Here is a 14,066-nt window from a genome sequence, read left to right as displayed (position 1 = left end):
TCTAACATTATACGAGTATTTGGTAATATAAAGCTTAGCCAGTCATCCTAGAAGACCTAGGTAAACTGTAGGTTATTGTCTTTATTGTGATAGGTACCAGTATTAATTCTGTGTTACAAGGTTACTGAATGAGTAGTTAAGGGTTAATTAAAAATTAACCAGTTAGGAATAGTGTTGTAATTCCTTTATTAATTAAGTTCCCCTAGAAGCGTTTCTCAATTATCACACGTGTGGGTGTTGTGTCACGGTGAAGTGATTAGCATATTGTGTAAACTAGACACCTAGAGATTAACTAATTAAGTGATTAGTTCTGGGTTGTTATTATTGTTGTTATTAATTGACTACTGCGGCAGTACATTTGTCAGCGTAGGTTAATACAGATTCCAAAGTGTATTGTGTTTTTGTTGTGTTTTCTAGTGAACTAAACGTGCTATAATAATATATACTTTATATAAGATCGTATCTCTGATCATACCTAGAGACGAGCCAAAGCGGGTATATACCGCCTGTTACAGAGAGATCTAATAGATATACAGTTAGGAGAGATATTTGGACAATCGTGTTTTATTCAGTTACGGGTATTATAGAATCCCCGTGACAGTGCATATAAAAGACCCCTTGCTGCATTAGGCAAAATGTAGCAGGTTTTCTCTGATGATTACGTGTCAGTATATTATCAAAAGTTTGACATCAAATAGCCGATGATTAATTAATCAATGTGCTGCAGTGGTGTCGTTAAACAAAACAAACAAACTTTAATATCAGCCTTAAGAAGAGGGGAGCAGAGTTTATCACTACGTCAAATTAAGTTAATGATGACGGTGGTCATTTGAAAACATATTTATCGAGTGGCCACCCTAAATATTCAAAATTGTAAGTATAAAAAACAAATACGACGCCAAAAGCTACTTATTTATTACCACTGTTTGCGACACAACAGTATTCACGAGGAATGAACTGAAGAAACAAAATAAGAGAGAAATGTCAAGAAATCATATTGGAAGAAATCAGAAAATCGATTTTCTCATGAAAAAAACAACTACAACATTTGAGGGCAGTCTGTGAGCAGAACGGTGGACACATTGACCACCTTTTCAAGTTAAAAAAAAACAGAAGATAAAATTTTGGCGTTGCATTTTTTTTACTTACAATTTTGAATCTGTTGCCAGTTTAACAATATTTGACTAATAGGCCTACAATGTTCACTGATTATGACAAATGACCATATAGTAGTAATTGGTGTGAAATATCAAAGTTATAGTTTCGATACTGTTTAAGTAATTCTTTATTGAGTAGGGTTATCCAGAGGCGGATCTGGGGGGGGGGAGGGGGCAGGGGCCCGCCCCCCCCCTAAATTTTGCGATAGTTATAATTTTATCATATATTAATTTTAAATTTGTTTACGACCCCCATCCAAACCTCCCTCAAAGTTCCCTTAGCATTTCACCTCATGTCACTGCCCCCCCCCCCAAATGGATTTTCTGGATCCGCCACTGTTTTTCGGCGTGGGTTTGTTTATGGGCCACCCGATATATGATAGCTTTCTATTTCAGAAAAACGTCAGAAATCGCCGGGTCCGAACGCTTATGATCTCAAGACAACTATAGGGACAGGGTTAGCCAAAAGTATTCTTGGCCCTAACAGTAAATCCAGTAAGTGCCGTCACTTTTTTCTATTATTAATGAATGGAAGCATACCTGGTTTCCATCAAATCTGCAATAGACGCAAACTGACGCAGGCGGACGAAGACCGTCGCAAATTATTAAACCCTCTGAGACAGATCTGCAAAGCTGAACAGGCCCTGTGTTTATGAAACGTTTAGTCACAGTTTGTATGCACGGCCGTTCGGGTCGCCGTTCGGGTCCTGGTTGGTGTTTCTAAGTGTTTGATTAGTACCAGTCGATATATATAACTGAGGTGAAACTTCAATAAACAATGTGTCTGTCTGTCTGCCTGTCTGCCTGTCTCTCTGTCTCTCTGTCTGTTTGCCCGCCTGTCTGTCCACATGTCCGTATGTATGTCCGTCTGTCCGTCCGTATGTCCGTATCTCTGTCTGTCTGTGGTCTACTTTTTCTATCCACCAGTTGATTCATAGCTAATCAAAACATGAAGATTGGAGCTTTAAAATCATGGCTAAAATAACAAATTTCCAATAGAAACTGTGGCTGATGGCGGCCATTTTGAAATTCATTTTGCAATTCAAAATGGCGGCGATCAGCAGGAGCTACTTTTGGGATCCCGTTTTCAAATGGAGTCCTCTATGCCATAAAACACCTAAGCCAAATTTGATGATTTCTTGAGATAAAAAAAAAAAGTGAACGATTCCGTTGATATTTGGGCCTAAAGCTAGATTCATACGTCACCGCCGAGTCTTGTTGGCGAGTAGTTGACCCGCCGCGAGTAGTTGACCCGCCCAGTCCTTCTGTTCAAACCTAAACCTCATTTTTCAGTGAATTTAGTATGATTTTAACACAGTTCATATTAAATTTTGACGCGATGTCGTTTAACGCTTTTTCGTATACCTAATGGAAAAAAAACCCACCCTAAATTTCAGCTTCGCATGAGGTTGGCAATCAAAGTATGAATTGACCATAAGGCAACACACCACCATTTGTGGTGTCGTTACTTACTGTAGCAGCTTAATATAGTCCGGTTTAAGAAATAGTTCCTTATAAAAAAAATACTATATAAAAAAAAAAAATACTACAAAATTCTGATTTGCTTTTTGAAATCTTTCTTTGATGATTACACGTAGGTTGACCTCTGTAGTATTTAAATAACCCACTGGTTTGAAGTAACTTGTTATATGTAGTACTAACTGATAACAACTGTGCAAGAGGTATGGTGCCACTTGTATAACAGCAACACGAAGCGGTGGTCGGGCATAGGGGCCATTAATTTAAAAAAAATCGTGGTCGACCTATGTTGATTTTTTACACGGTACATGTCAGTTGAGAGCACTCCCTAAAATTAGTAGTCTCTCGACAGTGTTGTATTGTTCACAGAATGTATTCTGACATAGAAATTGTATGGAACTGCATGGAGTAATTAATGGTGGTGTGTAACCTTAAGCCGCTGGACTGGGATGGGGATGTGGAAGGGCAAAGAAGGAGGAAGACTACGCTTTGTAGGCTTATGGAAATGGTGATAAGTACTGTAAAGGGTCTCTTATTTAATTGAAATACTTTACTTTTACTTTCAACTTTTTTATCTGTTTTTTGTTGTTGTTGTTGTTGTTTTTTCCCAGTGCGAAATGAGGGAGCGTCACCCGCCTCGTATTACGTGAGACAACCGAAAACCAACATCGGCGTCTCCATGAAGTACCGCCCCTTCGAAATACCAGGTACAGCGTATACATGTATATTAAAGGGACATATCCTAGTTTTTAAGTTTTTAAACACTAACGCATATTTTTGACTATTATAACCGTTTTTGATAACTTAAATCATACTTTACTTAGATTTTATTGTTTAGATTATCAATTTCCGTACATTCGAAGTGTTTTTGGTCATCCTGGTGTTTTTAATATCACTAAATGCATTTCTCGTATTTTTAAAAACGCTCGTGCGTCCGAGAAGTAACAATTATGGAGTCGAGTTTTAGTCTATTTTTAGAGGGTATTTCACCATTTCAAAGTCACAGACTAATGTTTCACTCAATTGTAACTTTATCCAAATGTGTTACAGATTTGTAGATTAACTAAACATAGTGTTAATTTTCACGGGTTGAAACTAGAGTATGTCCCTTTAAACACAGCGGTCGAAATTGACTGGGAAAACATCGAAAAACAACAACCAACAAACAAAAACAACAAAAACAAACAAACAAACAAACAAACAAAACAAAACAAAAACATTGGGAAAAAACCCATTGAAGAAACAATTAGGGTCGACCATTTTTAGGTAGAGTCGGGTTCCGGAAACATACAATTTCAGAGGCGGGATGGGGTGGGGGGTGGGGGGGGGTGGGGGGTGGGGAGGGGCGGTGAGGTGGTCAGGGGACCCGCCCCCCTCAATTTGTTTTAAAATTTTATTATATATTAATTTTCTTCTTTTTTTTACGATCTCCCTCCAAACCTCCCCCAAAGTTCCCTTGGCATTCAGCCTCATGTCATTTCCCCCCCTAAATGGATTTTGTGGATCCGCCACTGAATTTTTTAACGCCTAAATCTGCTATTTTATGTGAAATTGTTTACTGAGTATGCGTCTGCAAGTTTTGTTATATTGCGTGGTAGTCCAACTAAGGTCAGTTAATTGTTTAACAAATTAAAAAAAAAAAATGTTAGTAAACAATCAGTTATAAATAGAAGTTCAGGGTTGTTCCAGAATTGATTATAGGGGAGGAAGGTAGGATCACAGACGCTACATTTAAAAAAAAAAGCTACCTCTCCCCCACCCACGTTATGTATTTTCCTCATAGACTCATAGACAATGTTGTTTTCCCCTCCCAATGTAGGTTACCCCCACCCATATAAAATTCTGGTTAAATGGTTACACAGGCACGTGCACAGGGGTGGGTTTTTGCAACTTTTAGGGGGTTGGTGGGTTCGAAACTCCTCATTGCTTTATCAAATTTTCAGTATATTTTCCGGGGCATCATATCTCGATAGCCTATAAACTTCGCTCGCCACAGTGTAGACCACCCCTCCCCACCCCACCTACAGCTGCTAAAATCCCTGTACACCTCGCCTGCTACGTTAGTACCCACCCATGCATTCAAATCTAAAAGTACTATTACTTTGTTCAGTGGACGCCTCGCCGGGTCCGGCGGCGTACAAGGTGGAAGCGCCGCACTGTGTGAGGAATAGAGACAGCAAGTCGACCACGTTCAACTGCAGAGGCAACTGCTGCCCGGCCTTTCCAGGCTCGCCCAGAGAGTTGAGGAAAGGTGAGTCCTCTTTTAGTACACCCATCTATTTAGTACATATAATGTTCACCTGTACGTCCGTCCGTCCGTCCGTTCATCTGTTTGGCCGCCCGCCCTTTCCTCCGTACGTCCGTCTCCCCCCCATCCATCCATTCAGTCATCCATCCATCCATCCATCCATCCATCCATAAATGCATCCATTCGTTCATTCATCCAGTCCGTCCGTCCGTTCGTTCATTCATTCATTCATTCATTCATTCATTCATTCATACGTCCACGCATCCATCCATGTATCCATCCATCCACCCGTCCATCAGCCCATCCATCCATCCATTCATTCATTCATTCATTTGAAGTCAATCAGTCAGTCTATCCATCTAACCATCCATCCATGCATCCATTCATCCATCCATCCATCCATCAATTAATTCATTCATCTAGTCCATCCGTCCGTCCGTCCGTCCATCCATTCATCCATCCAGTCCGTCCCTCCATTAATTCCTCCCTCCCTCCATTCATCCATTTATCCATTCATCTAGTCTATCCAGTCCGTTCATCCACGTATCCATAAATTCAAACTTATTGTTTTCTGATCACTGTGACGATGTCCGGTCTGGACAAAACCGCCACCCCCGCCCTCATCCACCACAACCCCACCCCACGTGTGTTTGCGCGTATGTGTGTGTGTATGTGTGTGTGTATGTATGTGTGTGTGTGTGTGTGTGTGTGTGTGTGTTTGCGCGTATGTGTGTGTTTGTGTATGTGTATGTGTGTGCTTACATGTGTGTGTGTGTGTGCATGCGCGCGTGTGTGTTTTTTTTTTTTAAATTATACAGTCCTTAGTGGTTCATAAATACAAACTATATTTTGCAGCCACGAGGACAGAGCGAATGCCAGGCCCTGACAGATACAGCAACCTGAATAACTTTGAAAAGAACTGCGGGCCTGCCTACAGTTTTGGAATTCGTGTACCTGATAAGACAGGTAAGTTACAGCTTATATGCATGAATGTGAGTGAGTGAGTGAGTGAGTGAGTGAGTGAGTGAGTGAGTGAGTGCATCAGTCATACAATCGAACGATCTATTTATTAATCGATAAAATCACGAAAAAAATGGCATGGATGACCCACTCACCCCTTCTCCTTATTAGGACATTAAATACAATGTTTGAGTAAAATCGCCAGTTGAGATTGTTGCAAGAAAGTGGCAATAGCCAAATCTGCGAAAGAATGAAATGACCTGCATGGTATGAGAGAGAGAGAGAGAGAGAGAGAGAGAGAGAGAGAGAGAGAGAGAGAGAGAGAGAGAGAGAGAGAGAGAGAGAGAAAGGAGACCATGAGAAAGACAGGGTGTGTTTGATTCTGTGCTCTGGACATCTTGGAATATTACAACTAAGAAGTAAGTGATACTAGTGATATTAACTGAAAACCAGGGTAATTATATACTAGTATTGTACGACATCAAACGAGCCAGCCACATGACCTGGCTATACATGTAACCCTTTACCATATCCTTTCTGTCATTATGACTTAATTTGAACAACATATTAATGGGATTTTCTGTTTTTACTTATTTATTTTTTGTCTTGTTCCTTTTTGTGTTAAATACTAAATACAACCTCCTCCCCCCCCCCCCCCCCCCCCCCCCACACACACACACAAAAAACCCACAAAAACAAAACAAAAACAAACAAAAACCAACCAACCATTCGTCAAGGAACGAAATAGCCATGACTGATTGCATTTTACTTTATAAATATGACATTGTTTTTTTACAAAAAACCCATTACGTTACTCTCGACAAACATCCCCTCCCTCCCCTACATATATTTATAACGCATTTCATGATACCTCCCTTCTCCTTGTTACATAAATGTTGAACACCTCAAAAAGAGTTTCCAGACTCTCCTAATTTTGGTACAGTACAAAAAAACCATTACGTTACTCTTGACAAACATCCCCTTCCTCCCCCACATTATATTTATAACGCATTTCATGATACCTCCCTTCTCCTTGTTACATAAATGTTGAACACCACAAAAAGGATTTCCGGATTTTTGGTACAGTAATTGGTTTTGTCTTTGTATAATGCTAGTCTCAGACTACCAACTGTAATGACGAAGTTGGCCAACTCGCCTATCTCTCGACTTCTAGGACTGTCCAGCCAGTGCACCGCGACTGGTATATCAAAGGCCGTTGTATGTGCTAACTTGTCTGTGGGATGGTGCATATAAAAGATCCCTTGCTACTAATGGGAAAATGTAGCGGGTTTCCTCTCTATGACTGTTTCAAAATGACCACATCCAATAGCCGTTGATTAATAAATCAATGTACTCGATCTTTTATATGCGTCAGTCGTGGTGCACTGAATGGAATGAGAAATAGCCTAATGGGACCACCGACTGGGATCGATCCTACACCGACCGCGCATCAGACGAGCGCTTTACCACTGGGCTACTTCCCGCCGCCTAAAATCGGTTGACGCTACTGTAAATTAAACATATTATGGAACTTATCGTATTTTCTTACACACCCGTTGGTGAGAACACCGTGCGTTATGTCCCTGTCACACTATAGCGTATGAGAGAAACGTATGAGTTGCGTATGAAAATTCATTAAATAATTTTCATACGCACAAGAAGCCCTTGAAAATGCAGAATTGTGCGTATACTTACCGTATTTAACCTATGCGTAGCGTATGAGTAGCGTATGGCCAGCGTATGACCAGCGTATGACCAGCGAATGTCAGGAAATGTTAGCCTATGGCCTGCGTACTCTGCGTATGGCTAGCGTATGACGCTGGCAATACGCTGTGTATACGCTGGTCAGACGCCAATCATAGCTAGTTGTACGTTAATTACGTTACTCAATCGTCAGGCATACGCCAAGATGTCTATATACGTTGCAGATACGTCAGACATACGTTAGAAGTACGTTACTCATGCGCTATCAATGCGCTATCAATACGCTAGCTATACGGTACACCTTCATGCCAGCGTATGTCAGCGTACGACAAGCGTACTCGACCTAGGAGTCACGTACCTCTAGCGTATCTCTAGCGTATTCAGCGTCTGCCTAACGTATGCTTAGCGTATAAACCATACGTCGGAGTACGCACAAATGTTTTAAACATGCTCTGCAAGGCTCAATGGGTAGGTGTAAACCACTTGCACCGACCAGTGATCCATAACTGGTTCAACAAAGGCCATGGTTTGTGCTATCCTGCCTGTGGGAAGCGCAAATAAAAGATCCCTTGCTGCTAATCGGAAAGAGTAGCCCATGTAGTGGCGACAGCGGGTGTCCTTTCAAAATCTGTGTGGTCTTTAACTATATGTCTGACGCCATATAACCGTAAATAAAATGTGTTGAGTGCGTCGTTAAATAAAACATTTTTTTTCTTTCTTTGTTTAACAACGTATCAAACTCGCTTTCGCTCGTTAGATACATTTTAAAACAACTCGCTGTGAGATAAATGGTATCTAACGGCCAGACGGTAATATAACGGTAATCACACATTACAAGAAAAAAGAAGAAAAAAAGAAAGAAAATTAATTAACCTTATATCAAGACGCAAATGAGATAAGTCAGGATAATGCCAACACTCACATTTGGGAGGGCTGATAATCACTCAATTTATCCGATAAAAATTACGATATATTTATTAACTTTCGGTTTTTTCCCCACATGATATTAATTATTTCTGAATGAAGAGATAAAACATCTATTTGTAGCTCTAAATCAGAAGATTCCCTCTGTCATCTATTATCTCTACAAAACAAACAATATTACATTTGCCTCTATTGAGCACCCCGCGACTAAATTACATTTTTACACACAAAAACCAAATAAAAACCGTGTGGACAATTAATTTGCCGTGTCAATTGTTAGAGCCGGTTAATGTTCCTTTACACACGTAGAATGATTTTTTAAAACAAACTCCCAAATTGCCTTGTTTGATTTGGCGAAGCCGTGTCAACACGGTTGCTATAACTACAGACTACTTTTAGCGCAGGACAATGGTAACGACACGAACCGTGCATTAAATCACCGCAATTATAATTATTGTCCATCGCCTCTTTCGTCTTTCTGTGGGCCATGACGTCATTGCATCCACCACCGCGTGCTTTTATTTGATTTTGCTGAAAAGGCGGGGGGGGGGGGGGGGGGGGGAGGGGGGGGGAGGGGGGGTGTGTGTGAAGTGTGTGTAAATATAGGCCCACGACATCAGAGAATTTTGAAACGGAAATTCAGATAATATTGGAATCTGAATGCTACATGTTAAAGAAAGAAAGAAAGAAAGAAAAGAAAGAAGGAATGAAAGAAAAACACCGGGTGAATTATGAAGTATGTCGGAAACTAATTTTAATATACAATTTTATATCAAATTCGTTTCAAGACGAAACAAAACCGTGATGGTATAGCCATAAAATCTGTTTATACTAGTATACAATCCAGAGTTTATTACTGCACTTTTCCCCCTGTTTTTTCAATGTTGAAACAGACCAACAAGTTCGCCTATTGCATAAATAGTCTCGCCCGATATTTTTAGAATTTGTATGCTCCCGAAAAACGCTATAAACGGAGAAGTGTAATTGGTCGATATTTACATTGTTATTTATAGATGAAATGTCACCTGTATAGGTTCCATGCAATGCTGTTAGATCTACTGGTGAGACCAGTAGAGCTAATTTTAATCAGATTGAGTTTTCTTCAGTTTGAGCTAGTGATTGCAGGTGGATTTCTTGATTCAAATTTAGTTCCTTCTAGTCAACGTGTTTGGTCATGCCTCATGGCCCATCGTGGAGAACTCGGTACAAAGCTAATTTTTCATGATACGGAATTAAAACTATATATTACTCGGGGACGATTTGGAATCGGCGTATTATATGCAAATAGTGGATTCGATAACGTAGTGCCGACTTCGACATAAATGTCTCAGAGACATAATTTTCCATCACGATGGTGCCGTAACTTTGCTAATAGCAGGTCATTTCCTGTCAATTATAACATCTCAGAAATACAGAAATGAGACAGACAGCTAAAACAAATAATGACTTCCTGCGTTCACAGCCGTCCATAGCAGTAATAACAGTAATGATCCGGGTGCGTCTCAAAATGCGGTGAATGCGCACCAACTCTTATTAGAGAAAATCGGATAACTCCAATTTTTTGTTTGATTGTACTTAGGGTCTCCACAAATACTCGAGTACTCGGGCACGGACCGTGTCTAGCAAAACTTGAGTTATCTTATTTAATTATATTGTTTACGTCATTTTACCATATGCTTGCCACCGGTTACATTATAGGGCTACCACGCATGAAGGAAAAACTAAATTCAAATGTGTGGAATGCAATACAATGACTTGATTTGGCATCCTTGTTCAGCGCTGGAATTAAAGGCATACTGTCACGGATTTAAGGACCTTATTTCTCTAAAAATGGATAATAAATAAAAATTACATAAATTGTTGGAAACCAAATGTAGCTATCGCATCACCTTAATTGAACCATGATGGAGTGCAATCCAAGTCAACCCCCTTGGCAATTTTAGTTTTTGAATTATGGACCATTGCCATAATTTAATTAACTTTACAAAATATCATTAATAAATGGAGTATGGCGGTTATTGAAGATGGCTGAATAAAGTACATTTAGGAACAAATCAAATAATTTTTGTTCAGGTAATTTCCTGCATTCTACGAGTAAAATTAATCATGAAAAGTACAGGCATATACATATTGAACAAATAATAAAGATTACTTTGAGCCGGGGGTTGGGTGGGTGGTTTCGTCTTTCGATCCTCCCTTATTGTACACATTAAAGTATTAAAGGAAGGAAATGTTTTATTTAACGACGCACTCAACACATTTTATTTACGGTTATATGACGTCAGACATATGGTTCAGGACCACACAGATAAAGAAAGAGGAAACTCGCTGTCGCCACTTCATGGGCTACTCTTTTCGATTAGCACCAAGGGGTATTTTATATGCACCATCCCACAGACAAGATAGTACATGACACATCATTTGTTACACCAGTTGTGGAGCACTGGCTGGAACGAGAAATAGCCCAATGGGGACACCGACGGGGATCAACCCTAAACCGACCGCGCACCAAGCGAACGCTTTACCACTGAGCCACGTCCCGTCTTTTGGCGAAAACCCTAGTTTCAACCCAGGTAAATGGACACTAAGTTTAATTAATTTACAAACCTGCAACACATTTGAATAAACTTATACCAGAGAGAAGCTAAAGTCGGTGATGTTTATACGGGGAAATACTGTCTAAAAATAAACTAGAGCTTGCCTTGATAACTATTACTTCTCAGACGAACGTGTGCTTTGAGAATTATGAAGCATGCATTTTGCGATATTGCAAAAACCAGGATGACCAGAACCACTTCAGGTATGCAAAAAAAAAAATGAATATAATTTACTAAATAACAAAATGTAAGTTATTCTAATTTATATGATCAAAAATGGCTTTATAGTAAATAATAATAATAATACGTCATAGTGTTTACAAACTAGGGTCTGCCACTTTTAAGGCACGGAACCGTGTCTATTTTTGTGATTTCCGCCCGTAGCCAAGTCAACAAACGGTCAGCCTTAAGAGGGCTAAATTTTCTTCGTTACCAACATTAATGTGTATCTGGGATCGTGGCTGCATCGGAAGTTTGAGGCATTAGGATGTATCCGGTTTCTCGTATTATTCCTGGTGATGTCCAGCGAGGCTCAAGTGTATTTAATGATTAGTATATATAATTACCACAGCCATCTTGATTCGGTGAAAACGACGGCGGCGGTGTAAACAAACATATTATATTTTTCTTGGTCAATGTTGTCAATAAGGGTTATTGGCACCTGTGTATCTGGATGTGTCGAGAGTTGACCAAGATCACAGATTCTTCATGGTTATTATCTATAGATTTAGATGGGCGGGACGTAGCCCAGTGGTAAAGCGCTCGCTCGATGCGCGGTCGGTCTGGGATCGATCCCCGTCGGTGGGCCCATTGGGCTATTTCTCGTTCCAGCCAGTGCACCACGACTGGTATATCAAAGGCCGTGGTATGTACTACCCTCTCTGTTGGATGGTGCATATAAAAGATCCCTTGCTGCTAATCGAAAAGAGTAGCCCATGAAGTGGCGACATCGGGTTTCCTCTCTCAATATCTGTGTGGTCCTTAACCATATGCCTGACGCCATATAACCGTAACTAAAATGTATTGAGTGCGTCGTTAAATAAAAACATTTCTTTCTTTCTATAGATTTAGCTCAGTCGGTTGAGTGCTCGCTTGAGGTGCTTGCGTCGTAGGATCGAACCACCTCGATGAATCCATTAAACTGATTGGTTTTTGTGTCGTTCCAAACAGTGCACCATAATTGGTCAAAGGCCGTGATATTTTATTTCCTGTCTGTGGGGAATGCATATAAAAGATCCATTGTTGCATTAGGACAAATGTAGCGGGTTTCCTCTGATGATTACGTGTCACCATTACCAAATAGCCAATAGCCGATGATTAATTAATCAATGTGTTCCAGTTGTGTCGTTAAACAAAACAAACTTTAACTATAGACAGTGATAGATGATACATATAACATGCATGAAGGAAATTATGGAAATGTTTTTATTTAACGACGCACTCAACACATTTTAATTACGGTTATATGGCGTCAGACATATGGTTGAGGACCACACAGATATTGAAGGAGGAAACCCGCTGTAGCCACTTCATGGGCTACTCTGTCCGATTAACAGCATGGGATCTGTTATATGAACCATCCCACAGACAGGATAGCACATACCACGGCCTTTGATATACCAGTCGTGGTGCACTGGCTGTGACGAGAAATAGCCCAATGGACCCACCGGCGGGGATCGATCCCAGACCGACCGCGCATCGAGCGAGTGCCTGTAGGAAGGATATTTGAACTGGAAGGGAGGGATCGGGTTAATTAATGGGTGAGCGGGCATGCTGCCCCTCCGAAAGTTTTAATTTTGATATACATGTACTATGTACATCAAATGTTATTTTTTAGTACCTAGAAAGCAAAATTTCAATTTTCGGCTCTATCTTGGACAGAAGTAGGATTTTGGTAGACCATTAGTAATATCATTTTTTAAATTATATTCTGGACTGTGTTGAACACTTCCACGATTTTGGTACTATTTAGTAATTTGGGGCGGGACGTAGCCCAGTGGTAAAGCGTCCGCTTCATGCGCGGTCGGTCTGGGACCGATCTCCATCGGTGGGGCCCATTGGGCTATTTCTCGTTCCAGCCAGTGCACCACGACTGGTATATCAAAGGGAGTGGTATGTGTTATCCTGTCTGTACTATGGTGCATATAAAAGATTCCTTGCTACTAATGGAAAAATGTAGCGGGTTTCCTTTCTAAGACTATATGTCAAAATTGCCAAATGTTTGACATCCAATAGCCGACGATTAATAAATCAATGTGTTCTAGTGGTGTCGTTAAACAAAACAAACTTCTTCTGTTTAGTAATTTTATTAGTCCCCTACCGGTCCAACGGGAGGGGGGGGGGGGGGGGGGGGGGGGGAGGGCTGTTATAGGTTTCTCGTCTATTTTTCTCTGTGTCTGTTTGCAATGCCTTAAAGGGACACGCCCTAGTTGTTAACCATTACGCCGTTGTTTTTCGCTATTAAACCCATTTTCTCACAAATAAAATTGCACTTTACTTACATTTTATTATTTAGAATATACATTTCCATTCACCTGAAATGTTTTTTGGTAATCCTGGTAATCCTGGTAATCCTGGTGTTTGTAATACCACAAAATGCATTTTTCGTATTTCCGTTGAGCAGACGAGGTCTAATCTATTTTTAGAGGGGATCTTCCCGTTTCAACGTCATAGACGTTGGTATACCACGTGACCGTTATCATTTTGGTTCGGTTTGTTTTCTCGTGCACGGTTCGCGCAATCAACATCCGATTTGTTGTCGTTTGCTTGTCGTTCATTTGTGAGGTTTTTCTTCACAGTTCGTGAACATTTTCATTAACAATAAAGTTCAGACAAGTAAGTATCTCAATACAAAACGTTACAAACCCTTAAAACCAATAATTTTGCTAAGTCTTATGATATCTGGAGAGGGGATACAACCTTGGGGTGGGGTTGGGGGGGGGGGGGGTGGGCACAAGCTATATTGTTACCTTTATTTAAATCGAGTAGGACCAAAAA

The 14,066-nt window shown here is 40.4% G+C and overlaps 1 protein-coding gene across 5 annotated transcripts in view; it reads left to right on the top strand.

The window, feature by feature from the left end:
• The window catches only part of LOC121368077, a 72,498-nt gene that overhangs the window by 11,153 nt on the left and 47,279 nt on the right, over nt 1-14,066 (top strand). For all 5 annotated transcript variants that reach the window (XM_041492610.1, XM_041492611.1, XM_041492609.1 and 2 more), the window contains 4 exons: nt 1,554-1,652; nt 3,248-3,343; nt 4,747-4,887; nt 5,740-5,850. In XM_041492610.1, coding sequence (XP_041348544.1) covers nt 1,554-1,652; nt 3,248-3,343; nt 4,747-4,887; nt 5,740-5,850 — 447 coding nt within the window. The remainder of the gene's footprint in view (nt 1-1,553; nt 1,653-3,247; nt 3,344-4,746; nt 4,888-5,739; nt 5,851-14,066) is intronic.

This window comes from Gigantopelta aegis, chromosome 3 (genome assembly GCF_016097555.1).
Source record: "Gigantopelta aegis isolate Gae_Host chromosome 3, Gae_host_genome, whole genome shotgun sequence".
Classification (NCBI taxonomy): Eukaryota; Metazoa; Mollusca; class Gastropoda; order Neomphalida; family Peltospiridae; genus Gigantopelta; species Gigantopelta aegis.
The sequence above is the reverse complement of the archived record's forward strand: the minus strand, read 5'-3'. Positions and strand labels throughout refer to the sequence as shown.